We start from the raw sequence: 20,114 nt of genomic DNA, 5'->3' as shown, positions 1-20,114 counted from the left end.
CTTGACACTGGCAGCTCTTAATTTTGTTCAAGTCATGGCTACCACACTTTAAAAGCACAGTTTTAAATCTTTTGGTAGGTCAGGACCAAAGGAGGACCTGAGTGAGTCTGTGCCCACCAGCCACTGACTCTAGTGTTCCCTTTCTGTTCCCGTAATAGGGCCACAACCTGTAAATGCATCATGTGCACTAAATCAGGCAATGGGAGCGTGAGATTTTGACCACAAGAAGTGGTGTGGGAAGGTTAAAGTCATGCCAAAGAGCACAGAGGAGCAGAGGTCTAGCCAGGAACAGGTGGACAAATCTATCCCCAGAACCACTTGGTCAAAGTGGTGTCATCAGGCTGTCAGAGAGGCTGGATCTGACTCCAGAAATTCGAAGTTATCCTCCAATATTAAACCCAAAAGCTGTTGGCAAGTTTAATGCTTTTTAAACAGGTATTTGCTCACAAATTCCATTATTGTGGCTATGTGCCCATGAAGACATAAGAACTGCCAGGATGGGCTACTATGGAAAGGAGACCATTAAGATTAATACAATGGTACAAGAGGCTTGGGTTTGCCTTGGGTATTCAATGAGATCAAAAGGGCATAAAATGGAAAGAGGTGAAAGGCTTTTATGGATTTAGATGCTCCTTGTGATGCAAGTGGGAGAAGACACAGAAAATGCTTTGTGTACCTGTGCATGAACTGTCTATTTGTTGCCTACTGAGCCTTTAAATAGAAAAAAAACCCAACCAACCCTCCACTGCTGCTTTACTTCATGCCTGTATTGGCAACATATTGCTAGACCTTAAACATCACTGAACCAGCCAATTTCTGATTATGATTGATCTGATGTGAATTTGTAGAGTCTTAGGATAGGCATGTCCTTGCTTCCCCTTCTTCCTCAGATGCTGTATAATCCTGCAGACTTTGAATACTTTGGTAAATGAGAATATTGAAAGATTGAAACCCAGCTAATTTGTAGACAATTTTCTAGGATGACATATAAGAAGAAAAATGCTTTCATTTCTTTTTTTTCCCCCCCTCTTTTCATTTGTGAATTTATTCTAGAAAGCAAGAAAGATGTTTTATTCCTGATTGATGGCTCAGCCAACCTCTTGGGCAGCTTTCCTGCCGTCCGGGATTTTGTACACAAAGTAATTTCTGACCTGAATGTGGGTCCCGATGCCACGCGAGTTGCTGTAGCTCAGTTCAGTGACACCATCCAAGTTGAATTTGATTTTGCTGAATACCCATCAAAGCAAGACATGCTTGTCAAAGTGAAAAGGATGAAGATTAAAACTGGGAAGCAACTGAACATTGGAGCTGCACTTGATGAAGCTATACGGAGGCTGTTTGTGAAGGAAGCTGGAAGCAGGATCGAAGAAGGGGTTCCTCAGTTTTTGGTCCTCCTTGTTGCTGGAAGATCAACCGACGATGTGGAGGAGCCATCAGATGTTCTGAAGCAAGCTGGAGTTGTAACCTTTGGTATCAAAGCCAAAAATGCCGACCCCGTACAGCTGGAAAGGATTGTTTACGCCCCGCAGTTCCTTCTGAATGTTGAATCCCTCCAACGGATTTCAGAGCTTCAGCCAAGCATAGTCAACCTGTTGAGAACAGTCCAGCTTCAGCCAACAGGTACAGGGAGCCTCGGGGTTTCCAAGAGGCTGAAAGACATGACTTACATGCCCCACTCAATTGGTAACTGGAGCACTTGGGTCTGGTGATGTTTAAAATGATTATGTAGAAACTGCTGTTGTACTTGGAGTTTCCTCTGCTCACACTCTGATCCAGCAAAGCATTAAGTTCCAAACCAAATTTTAATGATAAGTAGGGAAAATGCCTTTGTTCAAAGAGCAAAGAGCTGCAAGAGCTGCAGCTGGTGCTGTTTCCAGTGTGTAGAACATGGGACAAACCTGAACCAACAGGGAGTTGTTGCCCTAGAGATGTTGCATTAATTGATGTGCAATGCTGGGCAAGGGCTAAAAGAAGCAAATACTGGCTTGTCTCAATTTCTCTTTCCATCTTCTCTTCTCTGAAGGAGTGGAATCCAGCACACTGGATTCACTCGTCCTCTGTTATCTCTTCCAGGATATAATGGCAGTTTCTATATTTTCTACATACACACCAATAAATCAGATGCTCTTGACTCAGTTACCATTCAAACTCAGTAGATGAGACGGATTAATTGAAGAATAATTTTTTAAAAATCGTCAAAAGAATCACATGGCCACAATAATAAATTCGCACTGCAGTACTGGAAATTATTCATGTCTAGCCGTGTGATTTCCTGAGGCAGCCCTAATTGGAGCATTAGCTTGACTCCCAACAGGAGGTGGAAACAAGGAAAAGTGTAATAACATCCATATCATCTCTCCATAAAGGGGCAGATGGACTTAGAATCATAGAAACATAAAAACAAAATAGGGCTGGAAAGACTCTCAGGGTGCCATCTGCTACATGCCCTTGTCCCCAACAAGATCTTTTTGCCCAGAACTAGATGACATTGGTCTAATCTGTTCTGGAAACCCTCTGGGGGAGACTTCCCAGATTCCACAACCAATCCGTTCATTGCTTTCCCTTCATGTTACACTTCTGTCTCCCTAGTCACAGTCCAAGCCTTTTACATCTCCTTCAACCTGAGACGAACACAAGATGTCAGCTTGCTCCTGAATTTGGTGTGGCAGCCTTTTGTCTATTTTAGGCTTGACATGTAGGTCTGGTCTCAGTCCTCCCGTCACCAGCTGTGTACTCAGCTCATTCAGTCCTTCCTTGTAGGTCGTGTAGGTTTTCTTCTTCATTTTCACCCTTGACTCTCCAACATCAGCCTGCCCAAATGACCAGAGCATGACAACGGCATCCCCTGTCATCTCTTACCCCATCTTTTCCATGCAGATTCATGACCCCTCCCATATTTGTGCAGCTTCTGTCTCAATCAAGACTTGTGCAATTAGTGTTCTTGAATTCCATCCTCTCTTTTAAAACCATTTCTGTCTTGCCCAGACCACTTGGAATCCCTTTGACCACCAAGGATTATTAGTAATTGTGCTATTTCCTCACGGATAGCTGCATCCACCCAGTTTTCCTAGTATTCTTGGCTAAAAGAGAGCCACTCCACAAGAGCACCCATATTGTTTTCTTCTTTATCTGCTACCCAGGCACTTAATTAATTAATAGGACTTTTCCCTTGTTCCTGAAAATTAGAGGAGGTATGAAACTGGGATACACCAGGCAATGTCTGCTCCCTCTTCCCACCTCCATTAATATTCCTGTCCTATGCAGCAACCCACCAGGTTTCCAACAATCCTCTTAAGAAATAAATTTGATCTGAAGCCTGCATTTAGAATTCAATTTGCTAACTCTTTACATGGCTAAGCATTCATAAGTAGATAATTAATACTTTCTTCAGAGGGGTGGATCATGCTCCTGTTTGTCCCCCTAGACCTCACTCTAAACAAGCCAACAGCACTTTTTGGGATGTCATCCAGCAGTTGCTGTTTTTGAGAGGCAGTGATGTTTTCTGCTTGGCCAAGCCAAAGCTTTGCAATTCTGTTGGTCAGTAGCATAACATGTCAAAGTTCTCTGATCTTTGACACTTCACGGTCTTGATTTTGAGGTTTTTTGTTTGTTTCTTTGTGGTTTTTTGTTAGATTTTTTTTTAAAGAAGAATAGTTTGGTCACAATTAGCATGTTTTTTCCTGCCTGAAGATAGTACAGAAAAAAACCCAAAGATCAGTATCTGGCATTTTAGAAGAGCATTTCAGCATTTTCAGCTAGATGTCCTTTTCTGCAACTTCCTAATTTCTTTCCAGAAGTATTTATTCGTAAGTTCACTGATGAGTCAGAAAAGCTTTCTCTCCCTCTTTTCACTGCTTCCCTGTGAGCACTCCCTGTACGCTATTTCATCCAGAAACTCATTGTTTCCTGGGAACAAAAGATCCCAGACTCCAGTTGCATACTGCAAAGCCACACGTCAGCTTCCCTGTTGGCTTCTCCCAGCTGTTGGCTTCTCCCAGCCTCAGGTAGAGATGGCACCCAGAAGTCCCTTGGCACCCTATTTCCTATGGGTCTATGATTCTATGACTCGGTGGGTAAGGCATGGAATGCGCTGCACTCCGGTTTCCACCGACTTCCACCCATCTGCCTCCTCACCAGGGATTGCATCCGATGGCAAAGGAACTGAACCACCTTTCCTGACACCTCGCTTTCCCCTCTCTGAGCTTTGTACTCCTTCGGTTCAATGTATGAGGAGACTATTAGTCACTGCAAAAGAGAATCTCACTTTTCCCCCCCTTCCCTTACTTGTCTCAAACAGTAGTTGAGAGAGGTGAGAAGAAGGATGTGGTGTTTCTGATCGATGGCTCGGATGGTGTCAGAAGAGGTTTCCCTCTCCTGAAGACGTTTGTCCAAAGAGTTGTCGAGAGCCTGGACATTGGCCGTGACAGGGTGCGTGTGGCTGTCGCACAGTACAGCAACACCATACAGCCTGAGTTCTTGCTCGACACCCACGAGGACAAAGCAGATCTCATCAGCGCCATCCAGCAGCTGAAGCTCATGGGAGGGTCTCCTCTGAACACTGGGGCAGCCCTCGACTATCTCATCAAGAATGTATTCACAGTGTCAAGTGGCAGCAGGATAGCGGAGGGCGTCCCGCAGTTCCTGATCCTGCTGACTGCTGACCGGTCCCAGGACGATGTCAGGAGGCCCTCAGTGGTCCTGAAGACGAGTGGCACGGTGCCCTTCGGCATTGGGATCGGAAATGCCGACCTCACAGAGCTGCAGACCATTTCCTTCCTCCCAGATTTTGCTATCTCTGTGCCCGACTTCAGCCAGCTGGATTCGGTGCAGCAGGTCGTCTCCAACAGAGTCATCCGGCTGACCAAGCAAGAGATAGAGTCTCTTGCCCCTGACCTGGTTTTTACATCACCCAGCCCAGGTGAGAAGATGTTTGTGTCTGCACTGAGAGCCAGTGGCAAAACATGATGTGTAGTAACATCATGGCTGCAACACAAACTGAGAAAAGCAAAGATGGTCACGGCTAAGGCTACAAGTCTGTCTTGGTCTCCTTGTTGGTGCAGTCAGGGTTGGTAGGAGCTGTGCAATTAAGCTGAGCCACCTTTAAGCCCAGCCCCTCAAGGTGGTCCATCCACATGGAAGACCCACGAAGTGAATGCTATGCCTTAATCTTATTTTAAGTGGATGGATTTTAAGTCCATGCTGTTCCTTCTGGAATGGAAATTGTGTCACTTAGATGCTACAGGGACACCTTCACACCGCTAATAATCAAGGTCAGCTTTCTGCTAAATGTAAGACATGCTGATTTTTCCTAGTTCTGCCACCCTCATTCACTGGGGAAAGGGAAATTTGAAGCAGGCATCAGGAGAAGGATCAGATCTTACATTTCTGGCCTCCCTTGGAATGAAATCCAGCCAGCGTATGCCTGGGATGAAGAGCATCCACCCCGGATCAGTCCTTTAGAAATTAAATGTCCTACTCTGTTCCTTCACTTCTAAGCCAGACCACTTTCCTCCATCCCCATTTATCAGTGTGAAATTCTGCGATAATTCAGGCTCTGACCTGAATTATCACTGCAGAAAACACTTTATTAGGAATCAAAAAGTCATCCTGGAAAGGCAGAAGCTGAGAGAATAATAGGATAGAATCTTTCCTAGAGGGCAAAGCCAAAGAAAGAGGGGTGGTTCTGAATGTAAAGCAACCTGCCCTGAGTAAGGACTATCACCAGGTTGTGCTTTCTTGAGTGGAGATTCCAGGTGTCCCCTTGCTCCCTCTCACTTCCTTTGCTCTGGAAGTTGCTGTTCTTGCACCCCCTAGGATGTGCCTCTCATACTGGTCATGTCTCTGGGTTGAACCCAGAGCTCCCTGCTGGGGCTCCCAGGAGTTATCCCAGGCAGAGAGACAAGGAGTACCCTCCCCATGGCTAGGGGCATGGGTCAGTGACGTAGATGATGAGCTTAGCTGCTCTCCATAAGTAATTCCTGGTGCTTCTTCTGACCACTGCCTTCCCTCCTGCAGCGGGTGTGAAGAGGGACATCGTGTTCCTGGTTGATGGCTCCCGCTACGCCGCCCAGGAGTTCTACCTCATCCGTGACCTCATCGGGAGGATCGTGAACAACCTGGACGTGGGCATCGACACCACCAGGATTTCGGTGGTCCAGTTCAGTGAGCACCCCCATGTGGAGTTCCTGCTCAACACCCACTCCACCAAGGACGAGGTGCAGAATGCCGTGAGGCAGCTGCGGTCCAAGGGCGGCCAGCTGGTGAACGTGGGGGAGGCCCTGGAGTTTGTGGCCAAGACCATCTTCACCCGGCCCTCCGGGAGCCGCATAGAGGAGGGCGTCCCGCAGTTCTTGGTCATCCTCTCCTCCCGCAGGTCCGATGATGACTTTGAATATCCATCCCTCCAAGTCAAGCAAGTGGGGGTGGCACCTATGATGATAGCAAAGAATGTGGATACTGATGAGATGATACAGATTTCCCTTAGTCCTGAATATATATTCCAAGTCTCCAGCTTCCAGGAGCTGCCCAGCCTCGAGCAGAAGCTGCTGACTCCAATTGAAACCCTGACTGTGGACCAAATCAGGCGGCTGCTGGGAGATGTGCAACCTCCCATAGGTAAGGCACTGGCTCTCTCTGGGTTGCTACTCAAGCAAATGTTGCCCAAAAAGACCTTCTCTTTAAGTCAAGGTTTTCCTTAGTTAAAACCAAAGCTGTAGCACTTGTACAATTTTGGAAGGAAACCTTTAGATAGGTGGCAATTCTACCCAAGTACCTAAATACATTATAACTTAAGATTTTCAAGTCAAGTACCTAAATATGACACCTGTTTGGGTCAATTTCAATTCAAATACACAATGTATAAAATTGCCTATTCCCACTCAGCAGCTTTCTAGGAAACAGGCATAAATCTGGGGCAAAATAAAGCTGGAAACAGTGACAAATCCAGATAAGAGTATTAATGAATGAAACAGATAAGGTTCTGAGTAATGCATACTTCAAGCACTAGACAGACACACATTCCCACTTGCACACAAGCCCTTTTGGAGAGGCTCCCCAAAGCACCATTCCTAAAGTTTGCCAAAATATGCCACGTGGTTTTACCTCACACGAAAGCAGCACAGAAATCCTCCAGCAAAGCTCAAGCAAAGGCTTGGCACACCAATAATTTCCTCTTCTCGCTTCCCCACAGATGTTTCTGGAGATGAAAAGGACATAGTCTTCCTCATTGACAGCTCTGACAGTGTCAGGCCGGATGGGCTTGCTCATATTCGGGATTTCATCAGCAGAATTGTCCAGCAGCTGGAAGTGGGGCCAAACAAAGTGCGTATTGGGGTGGTTCAGTTTAGCAATGGTGTCTTCCCTGAGTTCTACCTGAAGACCCACAAGTCCAAAAACGCTGTCCTGGAAGCCATCCGCCGCTTGAGGCTTAGAGGTGGGTCACCCCTGAATGCTGGCAAAGCCCTGGACTTCGTGGTGAAGAACTACTTCATCAAGTCTGCGGGGAGCAGGATAGAAGATGGAGTGCCCCAGCACCTGGTCGTCATCCTTGGAGACCGGTCCCAGGATGATGTAAACAGACCTGCCAGAGTGATCACTTCCACAAACATCAAACCTCTGGGTGTTGGAGCCAGGAATGTGGACAGGGACCAGCTGCAGATCATTACCAACGATCCTGGGCGCGTGCTTGTGGTACAGGACTTCACAGGACTCTCGACCTTAGAACAGAGGGTGCAGAATATTCTTGATGAGCTCCCGATACCTACAACAGACTCACCTGGACCATTCCTACCTGGTAAGGCTGCTATTCATCCTGAAGACTTTTCTGAGCAGAGCATAGATGGTATTTGTATAAAGTGAAAATGATTCCATAATAACACCTTTTGATTCCCAAACCTTTGGTTGCATTGATTAAAAGAACTCCTTGAAGTTGTTGAGTTAGGAAAAAAATATAATTAAATTTGAAAGGAGATGAGGGTGCCTATCAAAAGTAATGCTGTGTGAAGCGTTACACAAAAATATTCTTGTATGGATGTAAAATCCTGCCAAAGGTCAATGAAACTGAAATGGTAGAAAGGAGAGAGAAATTTCTTTTGCAAAGTGCTACTTCACAAAGCCCTGAGCAGCTTACATGTTATAGATGCTGCAAACAATTACTAACAACTGTGTTTTCTTTGTAATCTGTTCAGTAGGTAAAAAGCAGGCTGATATTGTGTTTTTGCTGGATGGCTCCATCAATCTGGGGAGAGATAACTTCCAAGAAGTTCTCCAGTTTGTCTACTCTGTGGTGGATGCCATTTACAGGGATGGCGACTCTATCCAGGTAGGACTGGCCCAGTACAACTCAGATGTCACCGATGAGTTTTTCCTCAAGGACCACTCCACCAAAGCTCAGATTTTAGATGCTATCAGCAAAGTCATCTACAAAGGCGGGCGGGTGGCGAACACCGGTGCGGCCATCAAGCACATCCAGGAGAGACACTTTGTGAAGGAGGCCGGCAGCCGGATTGACCAGAGGGTGCCCCAGATCGCCTTCATCGTCACAGGTGGGAAGTCTACGGATGATGCGCCAAGGGCCTCCTTGGAAATCACGCAGAAAGGCGTCAAGGTGTTCGCAGTCGGTGTGAGAAACATCGACCTGAAGGAAGTCAGCCAGGTGGCCAGTGAGAGCGCCATGAGTTTCAGAGTATCCACAGCCCAGGAGCTGTCAGAGCTGAATGAGCAGGTCCTGGTCACGCTGGAAGCTGCCATGGAGGAGAGATTGTGCCCAGGAACAACAGATGTGACAAGAGGTAAGGACAATTCGTTCATAACATGCTCGTTCTCAAGGGTGGCTTTTAATATCCAGCGTGTTTGATGGACTTGTCTGCCCTATCGTTGTGCTTTGCCTATAGCCTGAGGTGCAGCATGGGCTCATTCCTCCTCCAGGAGTCTGATGAGGGCTGCAAACTTTTGGTACAAGAGCTGCCAGTCCATGGCCTTCAGCGTGTGAACGACTGGTGTAACATCACCACAGAGGTGATGTTCCATGGTGGAATTCATTTCAGATGTGACAGCCAGGCAGTAAATCACCAGCCTCCTACACTGCATTTAGCCTTTGAACTAAATCCCACTTTGGACTTTCTCACAGGGAGATGATACCAGTATCATCTTGACAGACCAACTTCTTTAGTGCCAAAATGAGAAGTGATGGCCCTTTTTTCCCCTCCCTGTGTCTATTACAAGCCAGTTGGAATTTTTGGCCATTCAAGCATGCCATGGTGTGCTGGAAACCATAGAATCACAGAATTCTAGAATAGTTTGAGTAGGAAGAGACCCCAAAGATCATCTCATTCCAACCTCCCTGCCATGAAACACCTTCCACTAGACCAGATTGCTCCAAGCCCAGTCCAACCTGGCCTGGAACACCTCCAGGGATGGGGCAGTCACAGTTTCTCTGGGCACCCTGTGCCAGGGCCTCCCCACCCTCACAGGGAAGAATTTCTTCCCAATATCCCATCCAACCCTGCTCTCTGGCAGTGGGAAGCCATTCCTCCTGCTGTCACTCCAGGCCCTTGAACAAAGCCTATGTCCGCTCTCTTGTAATCCCTTTACACACTGGAGGGGGAAAACAGAATTTCCCTTGCCAGATCATCCAGGATGCCCACCTGATCTCATGACAGGTATATGAGGAAAAACCAGGGCACGAGTGGTTGTAGTTTAAGATAAAATTTCCTTAAGAAGGAATCCCATGATTTGGCTACTTCAGAAGCCAAGCTGGGGAATTGTGGTGAGTAAGTGAGCTGGTATTGCTGTCGGATCAGACTCCCAGCAGATGGTTTTGCTTACTACATTACAGCCAGTCCTACTCCCAGCACGACTGACCATGGCTCAGCCCTCTGACTTAGAGCAGAGGCATCTCCTGAACCTCTGGAGAAGCAGAAGGAGAGGCACAACAGTCCTGAGCTGAACAGCAGCTCCAGCTGAAAAGAAGAACTGAGTGCTAGGAAAAGCAAACCACTGCTGGTGGTATTAACTTATCCCAAGTGTGGTTAAGATATTAACCAAGCAGTGTGGCTAATATCAAACAGAATTCAAACACCTCCCTGTGATTCTGTGGGTGTCACTTCAAGCACAGGCAGAAGGTGAAGACTGTGCAAGTACTGACAGGTTTCCATGTGCTGGAGAGAGAGGAGCAGTCTTAGCTGCCTGACGAAAGTGTAAATTTCTCTTGGACTTGATTTAGGCAGCTCCTTCCAATGCTAAAATTAAAAAAATAAAATTAATAAAATGCAGGTTTTCCAAGGTTATCACTGCTATGGTGGAAGGAAACAGAGGACACTTGTGCAGCAAGTGGTGTCAGCTCTTGATGCAGTGTCTTCACTAACGACTGAAAGAGTAATTAGAAAAGCCATTACTCAAAAAATCACATTGCTCCATGAGGCTCTTCTCTCTTTCTTCATTCCCCACTCAGATTGTGACTTAGACGTGATAATTGGCTTCGATGTCAGTGATGTTGGGCCTGGTCAAAGCATATTCAGCTCCCAGCGAGGTCTGGAGTCGAGAGTGGAGTCTGTGCTGAACAGGCTAATGCAGATGCAGAAGATCAGCTGCACTGGCAACCAGGCACCCAATGTCAGAGTGGCCATCATGGCCCAGGCCCAGGGGGGACCTGTGGAGGGGCTGGACTTCTCCGAGTACCGTCCCGAGCTCTTGGAGAGGTTCCTGGACATGCGGACCCGCGGGCCCTATTACCTCGGGGCAGATACACTGAGGTCCTACCTGAGCAAATTCCGATCCTCGCCCTCTGGCAGCACCAAGGTGAGTCAAGGCCAAGGCCTCTGCGGTGGTGTTGGCCAGCAAAGCTGATTTTTAAAGTACTTTAGTTGGTAAAGAAACTCTAAATTCACAATAATTAAAAAAAAAATTAAATTAATTGAATATATTCACCATAAATTTAGTCATTTAAGCCCTACTTGTTTGCTGCACTCTCCCTGCATTGTCAAGGTCCTGTCCTGACAATTGATGAGCATCACTGCAGCCAGTTCTCACAATCACTGCTTAGCTGCAAGTTATTGCTCTCCAGGTATTTCCTACGTAACACCTGCATGAAACAAGGTACAGGAACCTGGCACAGGAATGCAGAGCTTCATGGTCTGGAAAAAGTGTAAAGTTCCCTCACCTCCTCTCAGATGAAGCATTGGAAAAAGGCCCTTCAGGTTGCACACTGATTGTGTTTCATACCTGAAATATTCTGGGTCCTGACAGAAATTTGTTTCTCTCCCAGGTCATAATCCATTTTACTGATGGTGTAGATGAGCCGATAAATCAGCTGGAGGCTGCTTCATCTACTTTACACTCAGAAGGTAATTTTTTTGCTCTTCCAGGCAGTGATTATAGTCCATGTTAACATGTAGCCCATTTTGCCACCATTTCTCCTAAATCCATCTGTTTTTGATAGTAAAGGATAAGGATTTTGTGAGTTCTACATGCACTTGCTGTTTTTCACTGCCTTCCTGTGGCGTTTAGCTGCCTGCTGCCACCTAAGCGTGTGGGCAACTAGCACTGGATGTCTCTGAAGATGCTTGTTCTCTATTGAAAAGGCTCTATTTGCAATCAAAGATGTGGATAACAATGTGTCATCACAGAGGAGGGTGTGCAGGCCCTCCAGAGCACCTCTCCCCATCACAAACCCCCTTCTGCTTCTCCCTGCCAGGAGTCAACGCTCTCATCTTTGTCGGGCTGGACCGAGTGACCAACTTTGACAGACTGATGCAGCTGGAGTTTGGCCGTGGGTTCACCTACAACAGACCACTCAGAGTTAATCTGCTGGACTTGGATTTTGAGCTGGCAGAGCAGCTTGTAAGTAACTTGGCACAGGCAGTGCTGCCTTGTAATGCTGGAGGAAAGCCCATGGCTGGATCTCCTGCAGGGCTGAGCCGTGGCTGGATTACACCCTCTTGGCTCTGCTCCTCTCCCCTCCCTGCCTCACGTCAGCTCTTTTCACAGATGCCACAGCAAATAAAGTTCAGAGCAGATCGTGGTCTCATCCCACTCCTGAAGAAACCCTACTCCAGCCAAGGCATTAGGTCAAATGGGGTGGGATAAGATGCCATCAAAAGCTGCGGTGCCAAAAACCCGCCTTCTGCCTGTGTTTACACTGTTGGTTTTTTTAACCTTACAGTAATGCCCTGTCGTGCCTGGTCAGTGCTAAACCTCTTGTAGAAGCACTGCTTTCGAGGTTTCTTTCCCTGATCTCATACACTGTATTTTAGACATGCTTTTAACAGACGGAGTTACCCTTTAAAGTCCCTTCCAACCCAACCCATTCCATGATTCTTTCTTCTTCATAGATTTACTTCTTTCCCAATGCTTAGTCCCTCTCGAGTGTTGAGTCAATTTGCTGTCAACCTCAGTATGTCCAGTTCCCCCCAACTTCTCAGCTGCTACCAGCACGATTGAGCTCCTTTTCCAGTAGATTTATTAAGATTGGGCTTAACCACTGGTCCCTGTGGTAACCTTGCTGGGCCCTTCTTTGCAAATCAAAGTGTAGCCACTTGCAAGTGAGCCTTAGGTTTTGGGATCAGAGTTCGTCCTCAGCCCCTCCCCAAGTAATTCAGCCTAGGAAAATCCTTCCAAAATGTAAATGCGCAAAGCTGGCTGGAAATGTTTGCAGCCAGCAATGTACTTGGCAAAGAAAGTGATTTTTTTTTCTCTTCTTTCTGTTGGATGATGTAAAACCAAGCTGTGATTTCTCTGAGTCCGTATCATTCTTTTAACATTTTTTTTTCCTCCTTTACTGTGTGCTTGAGCATCATTCTCAGCCTGTGGGTTGCTGGTGAGCTGCTCACTGCAGTGATTTTCTCATGGCTTGCTCCACAGCCTGGATTTGTTTCTTTAGAGATATTTCTCTCTTCAGTGACAGGCACTCCTCTGGGGACTGATGTCCTACTAAATGCACTCTACGAATTCTGCCCCATGCAGTTTCTGTTTAAACCCTTCCCTCTGATGTCCAAAATCAGGTGTTGGGGCTCTGGCAGCTTTCTAACACTTTTGTTTCCCATTTTCCCTGCAGGACAACATCGCAGAGAGGACGTGCTGCAAGGTGCCCTGCAAGTGCTCAGGACAGAGAGGGGACAGAGGTGTGCCAGGCCCTATAGGACCAAAGGTAGGTCACTTCAACTGGGGATGAAGGGTCCCTGTGCATGGGAACCTGGTGGTGACGTGCAGGTCGAGTAGCTGCAGTGGGTGATGTTAATGAGGAGATCATCTCCACTTACTCCCCCCATTTGAAAACTGACCCTGGGACACACAGAGCAATTGAGGGCTGCTCTTTTCCCCTTTCCCCACAGCCTTAGCACTGCCAAACATCAAGAGGGGAGGGATAAGTGGCTGGAAGGACAGGGGTGAAGCCTCCTGGGAAACAATTTAGGGACATCAAAAGGAGATTATATCTCTCATTAACACGGATGACCAAGCAGCTGCTTTGTGCTTATCTAGGGAAACCTTGAATATCAGTCACAGAACTACGAAGGAAATACAGAATTTTCTTTGTTGTCTTCTAGGGTGTCACAGGAGATCTTGGCTACGGAGGCTACCCTGGTGATGAAGGAGGACCAGTGAGTGACTGCCCCTGTTCAAATGGGGACGTCACCATAGTGAAGTGTTTGGAGGCTTTTCCACTAAATGAAAAGCCTCTGAACTTTTTTCTGCTGGGAATGTGGATGTGGGTTAGAAGAGACAGCAGAACTCTGAGTTTCCCACACCTGACAGGCTGAGTTGCTGGTCCCAGCTGCTCTGAGAGAAAGTCAGTAAGGAGCTTCTTGAGAGTTGGAGAAGGATGATGGGGGGAATAACTCCCATTATTTGATGTGACCCATGTCTGTGCTGTTCCCCAAGGCAAATAAAATCCTCAGCTTCATCAAAGCTGCAGCCTATGCCAAAGTTATCCATACCACCTGCAGCTGAAAGATTTGAGTTAGTCCAAAACTGAAACCAAGAGTGATGTTCCTATCCATCACATGGCAGACAACGTGAATCCCATGAATTCCTACTAACACTTTTTATCCAAACTCTGCGTGAATCCCACGTCAGCCCTGGAATAAACATCCCTCCATGCATCACTCCCAAGGGGCGAGGCTAAGGCCAAGGGGCTGACGGTGCTCATGGCTTTTCCAACAGCACAGGAAGGGGCCAAAGGCTGCTGTGAGACTGCATGCCAGGCAATGTTTTCCCGGGGCTTGAAGGTCAGGGTGGGATTAGCCATCTGTGCAGAGCTCTGAGGGCTTTGTCTTGTCATTTTAATTTTGAAAGAGAAGATTCACAAAGCTCTTTCACAGCTGAGGGACTGAGAAAGATGTTTCTCTCTTGACAATGAACGCATGCAGTTGGTCTCTACATGAGAAAGGTGGTGGGCAAGAGAAGGTGGGGTGGCCAGGCAAAACCTGCTGCTCCTGTGCCTCCAAGCCACCTCCTGTGGCAGTTAGCCACAGAAATAGGCTTAGCAGGCAAACACTGATTGTTGTTTCTTTCCCCCCCATGCACCAGGGTGAGCGTGGACCACCGGGTATGAATGGGACGCAAGGTTTCCAGGGATGCCCCGGGCACAGAGGAACAAAGGTACATGTGGAACAAGCCTGCACAGAGCAGACCCAGAGCCCAGTGGGTGGGAGTCCCCCAAAGGCAACTCCTGCTGGTTTAGGAGGTCACACAACCTCTGCCACATGCCCTTGAGTGGTTGTGTCCACCTGGCCAAGCACCAGGGCTTTCAGAGGATGTTGGTGCTTTAGTGTTGCTATGAAGAGCAAAAAGGCAGCCCAGAGACCCAGGCTCAAACCAAGGCTGATCTGTCTTCTGCAGTCTGGCTCTGGGGAAAGGATTTGGGAAGAGATGGATATGCATTTTTTGGCACAGGGCCGGGACAGTGAGTGGGTGGAACTCTGCTGTTGGGGAAGAGGGAGACAAGTGAGCCATGGCTGTGGCTTTAAAGAGGAACCTTGAGCTAATGGGCCAGGACAGCAGCTGCACCCCAAGCCAGAAAAGGTGGTGAAACACATAATATTTATGGGAAATAGTGAAATTAAGGGGATGTTTCCTACCATTTGCTCTGACCACATGATTCTCTGGCAGGCAGAAGAGAAATGCATGAACCAAGCCCATTAGTTGCAGCTGAGATACTGAGTCTCGTTAAAAATCTGCTCAGCCTTGGATAAAGGCACTGGGACTGACTCTGGATTAACATAAAAATGGGTGCAGGGAGAAACAAAAGTCAGTGGAGAAAGAGTTGTGGCTAAGGAGTGAGATATTTTATTGGATCTGCTGAATTAACCCCCATGCCCCACATATTTTATCTTGGTACAAGTGTTGGGGAGGCAGCTGAAGACAAACACCAGCGTAAGGGAAATCAGGGGAAGTTCTGCCCTGGTTGTGGCTCTGGGTCTGCCACCAAGCCCAGCCCTCCTTCTCCACTTCTTCTCAAGGCAGTGAGCTGGACTAAAGTGGAGTAACTCCCTTTTCTATCTCCTTAGGGTTCTCGGGGATTCCCAGGAGAGAAGGTATGGAGCTATTCCCTCATGCCACAGCAGTGAGCATGACTGTGTGGCAGATCAATATTGCCCCCCCCCCCCCCCCTTCTCCCTTCCTCTTAGTGAGCATTTGTCCCTTGCCTTCCTTCCACAGGGTGAACTGGGAGAAATGGGTCTGGATGGCATTGATGGAGAAGAGGTCAGTCGTTTTAATTGCTTTTCTCTTAATAACTCGATGCTTCAGTGAAGTACCTAAAAAGCACCCTGGAAGTGGCAAATATTCTAAAATACTTTTCTTTCTTTAGGGAGACAAGGGGTTGCCCGGCTCTTCTGGAGAGAAGGGATATTCTGGCAGGAGGGTAGGTTTTAATCTCTTTTACAGTGGTGCTAAATGATGGGGCAGAGGTGGATTTGAACCAGGGGAGGGTGGAAAGCCATCGTGCTCTCCTCAGGGCTGAGGGCTGGGCAGAGATGCTTTTGACAGACAAGGGCTGCTCTTCCTAACTCTCCATCTCTTCCCACAGGGAGATAAGGGAGTTAAGGGTGAACGAGGAGAACGAGGTGACCGTGGGCTCCGTGGAGATCCGGTAAGTACTGCTAAGGCATCTTCTTGATTTTCTACCCACTTTCCACTGATCCTGGGGTCATCACAGAGAGTGGCTCTGGCCTATTAAATGCTGCTTGACAGTGGCAGGTCCCATGACAGAGCAAGGACTTGGAGGTGACATGCAGGTACCATATCAACCACTGTTTCACCATGTTAAAATTCCCCTTCCTTGTCTTCTTCAGTATTATTTCTCAGTTGAAAAGCTGTGTCTGTCTGAAAACAGCAGCAACACTTCATCTAATTCAGTCAAAAGAGGAAAAAAAGAAAAGTTGGTTCTCAGCTCTAGCAGAGTAGTTTATGAGATTTGATTTTCATGTCCCACTTACACAGATGTTTCTCATTGCTCTGTTGCTTTCAGGGAGATTCAGGAGCTGATAATACTCAACGGGGCTCCAGAGGACAAAAGGGTGAAATTGGACCAATGGTAACATTTCTTTGTTGTCTTGTGTTGTTTTTTGGTTTTTACAACAGAATGGGACAGAGAAAGGGAGAAAAAAGGATGCTGCCAAAAAGATACAAGTTTCTTAAACTCATTGTGCCTTGTCAGATGGAATATTTTTTTCCACTAGAAAATGTTGTTGGTTTGCAACCAAAACTTTCTCTGGGAAGATGTCACTTTAGAAGATGTTTTGTGTAAAAAGCACTGTTAAAAAAATATTTATTATTATTTTACAATGGCTTTTGGGATATTGCCTCTGAAAATAACTTCGTACTTGGAAATTGCCTTCGTATGTTCTCACGGGTCACATACAAAAGCAGAGAACTGATTAGATTATACCAAATCTGAACCTCCTATTCACCTGAAACCTTGGCAAGAAAAAAAGACAACCCCACACACTCCTGACAAAATTTCAAAACCCATCTGTTTTCATATCAGTTCACAACAAAAAAGTGCATCCTAAACTGTCAGAAGGCATTCCCCAAAGATTAGGAATGTTGACTTGTGCTGGCTCAGAAACTTGGTGGAAAGTCTCTGTGAGTTGTTAGAAGGATTTCCACCGAAGCAGATCTATGAATTTGTGTGAAAGCATGAAAAGAGCCATTTTTTGAGAACTGAATCTGTTTTCCCACTGCCTCCTCATCTCAGGGCTCTCACCTGAGTTTTGTTTTTCCCTTAGGGAGATCCAGGACCTGCAGGGCTGGAGGGCCAAGATGGTGGAGTCGGGAGGAAGGTGAGTTGCCAGACCTCCAGCCAGCAAGGCCCAAGCTTAGATTGACAGTAACTTTTCCCCTCCTTCCTTTCCATGTGTTTTTTTTTTTTCCACAAACATCAGGAATTCAACCTCAAAACCCAACAAGCCACTCCAAAAAAAGAAAAAAAATCTCAGAACGAAAATGCCTCATGGCTTCCTGACTTGTAGTAGAGACTTAAAAGTCAAATTTATTCCCACGCAAATAACTCAGTGCTTGAATCAGTGGAGTTACACCTGATTCATATATAAGGCCAGGCTGGATGGTGCTTGGAACAACCTGGTCTAGTGGAAGATGTCCTTGAAGGTGTCCTTGCCCATGGCAGGAGTTTGGAATTAGATGGTCTTGAAGGTTCCTTCCAACCCAAACCAGTCTGTGATTCCATGATGTGCATCTGCATTTGGCTGCTGGTTTTGGAAAGGCAAAAACCAAACTGGAGTTGGGATGTCTGGATGTGTTCCCTGATGCATGGCCTTCCTATCCCAGGGATGGTGACATACTCCTGGCATACATGAGAGAGCAGCTCACCTACATGGGGGATGTGAGGAGGAAGAAAACTTGCCTAAGTCTGATTTAAAAGAGAGGGCCATGTGGATTTCCCTCTCCCTTTCCCCCTAGTAGTTTAAACCATCCAAATGTAATTTTGGACTATGAGAAGGATTGATACATGGATCTAAAAGCAATAGGGAAAGGTGTGCTTACATGTTAGGGTAACAAGCCTCATTGTTCCTTCGTTTGCAGGGCATGGCAGGACGAAGAGGGCCCATAGGAGTTAAGGTAGGTGGTGATGGGACAACAGTTGAGGCTCCTGCCACACCACAGGCCAGGCAGCCTCAGCACCCAGAGAGATGTGCCAAGAGAAGGGACGTGCAGGCTTTGCTTCTTCCTCTCTCCTCCAAATTTCCCTCCTCCTCCTCAGGCTCATCTCCCTGTGTGCTTCTTGCTGGGCTCGGAGCAGAACCAGCTATCCACACGCCTGCCTGTCTTCTACAGCATTCCCTGGTTGGATTTTTATCCCCATGTGCTGCTGGAGCAGTGTAACCGGGCCAAAGCACGATGGTTGATGCCCATCAATTGCAGGAGGCAAATTGCCCCCACCATCGCTGTGCTTATTCTCTGCTTTCACCGTATCTAGAAAATAAACAAGGAAAAAACCCAACTGAAAATCTGTTCTTCCCTGCTCTTTGTGCAGCTGTGGATACCCTGATCTCTCCTTTGCCCTCCCATGGTGCTGACCATGTCCTCCCATGCTAACCTGCACTGTCCTGTTTTGTACTTCTAGGGCACCAAGGGCTCGCCTGGTCAAGCAGGGCCAGCTGGAGAACAAGGCATGCGAGGGCCACAGGTCAGTGAGTTCACAGCAGAGAAAAAGCTTTGCCTCATGGTGCTGTGGTGTTACTTCATCACAGCCACTTCCTCAAAGAGTGTCATCCTCAAGGACTGTTGGGATTTGGGTATTTTTGGATGTGCTGTGGGCTGGCTGTCCCACCTGCCACTGCATTCCCACCAGCCAAGGTGTGACGTGTTTGCGAAGCATCCCTCAGACACCGCAGCGTTTGCTTCCCCTTGGATCTTCGTGTGCTTCTGCCCATGTGTGCTGACAGCTTCTCTTTTCTCCCCACACAGGGTCCACCTGGCCAGGTTGGCACGCCAGGCATCAGAGGAGAGCAGGGTGTCCCTGGACCCAGGGTAATCCTTCTGCTGCTTGACCCATTGACCCAATTATACCGTTGTTGAACTAATAAGATTCCAATGTGTTTTCCCATTCCCCTCTCTTAGGACTCCAACTCTGCTTCACTCTCTTTTAACACACTCTTCCAGCATGATTCTCCTCTCAACTTATGCTTAAGACTTCTTGATCAAGAGTTACAGAAGAGAAAGAGCTAAAAGCAACCACAGAGGGGTCAGGACTTCAGTGTTTGGCCCATTATTGCAATTTTAACTAAAGAGGATCCCTGAGTGACTGGTGGGGCACCTCTGATGTTTCATCCTCTGAAGCCAGAGCATGACCATCTCACATGCCTGCTGGGGCCACCTCATGTATTTATTTCTCCCTCCTGTTGTGTTCCTCAGCCAGACCCATCAACATGAAGCCATATTGCATTTCCCCAACCCCTGCATGAGTTTTCCCCTCCTGCTTTCCCATGGGTGTTCTCTTAGGGACAGTACAAATTGCTGCTGACACTTGCATTGAACTGAGCTGGACCTCCAGCTCTTCCCAAACATGAAGCAGACTTCTGAATTTCCTGAGGTGTTTTGAGAGACACCAGCCCTAGTAGTCAATACATGATTTCTACGGTTACCCAATTCCCTAGTTTCTGGCACCCAGGTTTTCTTGACACGTTGCCAACATGCCTCTCTGCATTTCCATTCCAGGCTGGGAGTGGACCTCCAGGACCTGCAGGAGAACGTGGCAGGATTGGTCCCCTGGGAAGGAAGGTATGTCTTCAGGAACACTGGGCATCAGCAACTAAAGCTGCATTGAAAAGCTTCCGGATTTTGCATGGGCTTCAAGAAATCCTTGAGATGAACCTCTTGGACTTGCACAGTGTGGAGAGAAGCAACTCTCTGTGCTCTGGTTCTCTAATTAGGCTCCCATTTCAGTGAACAGAAAGGCAAAAGTAACTGAGCAACTGAGATTCTCAAGCAACTTTCCTGGGCAGATTCTCAGAAAATGCCCACGTGGGAAGGTTTTATCTTTCCTGAAATCACCGAAGGTCCCACTAAAGATCATGCACTTGGCAGCATTTCAGGCTGTGTAGGTCCAGTCATGCCTTTCAGCCACAAGGAGGGCTGCAGACTGCTCTGTGCAAAGA

The 20,114-nt window shown here is 47.2% G+C and overlaps 1 protein-coding gene across 13 annotated transcripts in view; it reads left to right on the top strand.

Moving 5' to 3' along the window:
* The window catches only part of COL6A3 (collagen type VI alpha 3 chain), a 58,682-nt gene that overhangs the window by 22,514 nt on the left and 16,054 nt on the right, over positions 1-20,114 (top strand). For 11 of the 13 annotated variants that reach the window (XM_048309331.1, XM_048309329.1, XM_048309330.1 and 8 more), the window contains 21 exons: positions 1,054-1,620; positions 4,298-4,918; positions 6,016-6,615; positions 7,190-7,792; positions 8,187-8,789; positions 10,451-10,797; positions 11,264-11,342; positions 11,693-11,838; positions 13,052-13,144; positions 13,542-13,595; positions 14,524-14,595; positions 15,504-15,530; positions 15,655-15,699; positions 15,806-15,859; positions 16,025-16,087; positions 16,466-16,531; positions 17,226-17,279; positions 18,040-18,075; positions 18,581-18,643; positions 18,925-18,987; positions 19,675-19,737. In XM_048309331.1, the coding sequence (XP_048165288.1) occupies positions 1,054-1,620; positions 4,298-4,918; positions 6,016-6,615; positions 7,190-7,792; positions 8,187-8,789; positions 10,451-10,797; positions 11,264-11,342; positions 11,693-11,838; positions 13,052-13,144; positions 13,542-13,595; positions 14,524-14,595; positions 15,504-15,530; positions 15,655-15,699; positions 15,806-15,859; positions 16,025-16,087; positions 16,466-16,531; positions 17,226-17,279; positions 18,040-18,075; positions 18,581-18,643; positions 18,925-18,987; positions 19,675-19,737 (4,319 nt within the window). The remainder of the gene's footprint in view (positions 1-1,053; positions 1,621-4,297; positions 4,919-6,015; positions 6,616-7,189; positions 7,793-8,186; positions 8,790-10,450; positions 10,798-11,263; positions 11,343-11,692; positions 11,839-13,051; positions 13,145-13,541; positions 13,596-14,523; positions 14,596-15,503; positions 15,531-15,654; positions 15,700-15,805; positions 15,860-16,024; positions 16,088-16,465; positions 16,532-17,225; positions 17,280-18,039; positions 18,076-18,580; positions 18,644-18,924; positions 18,988-19,674; positions 19,738-20,114) is intronic. The other 2 variants (XM_048309327.1, XM_048309336.1) reach the window with 2 other exon arrangements.

This window comes from Corvus hawaiiensis, chromosome 7, assembly GCF_020740725.1.
Source record: "Corvus hawaiiensis isolate bCorHaw1 chromosome 7, bCorHaw1.pri.cur, whole genome shotgun sequence".
Lineage (NCBI taxonomy): Eukaryota > Metazoa > Chordata > Aves > Passeriformes > Corvidae > Corvus > Corvus hawaiiensis.
The sequence above is the reverse complement of the archived record's forward strand: the minus strand, read 5'-3'. Positions and strand labels throughout refer to the sequence as shown.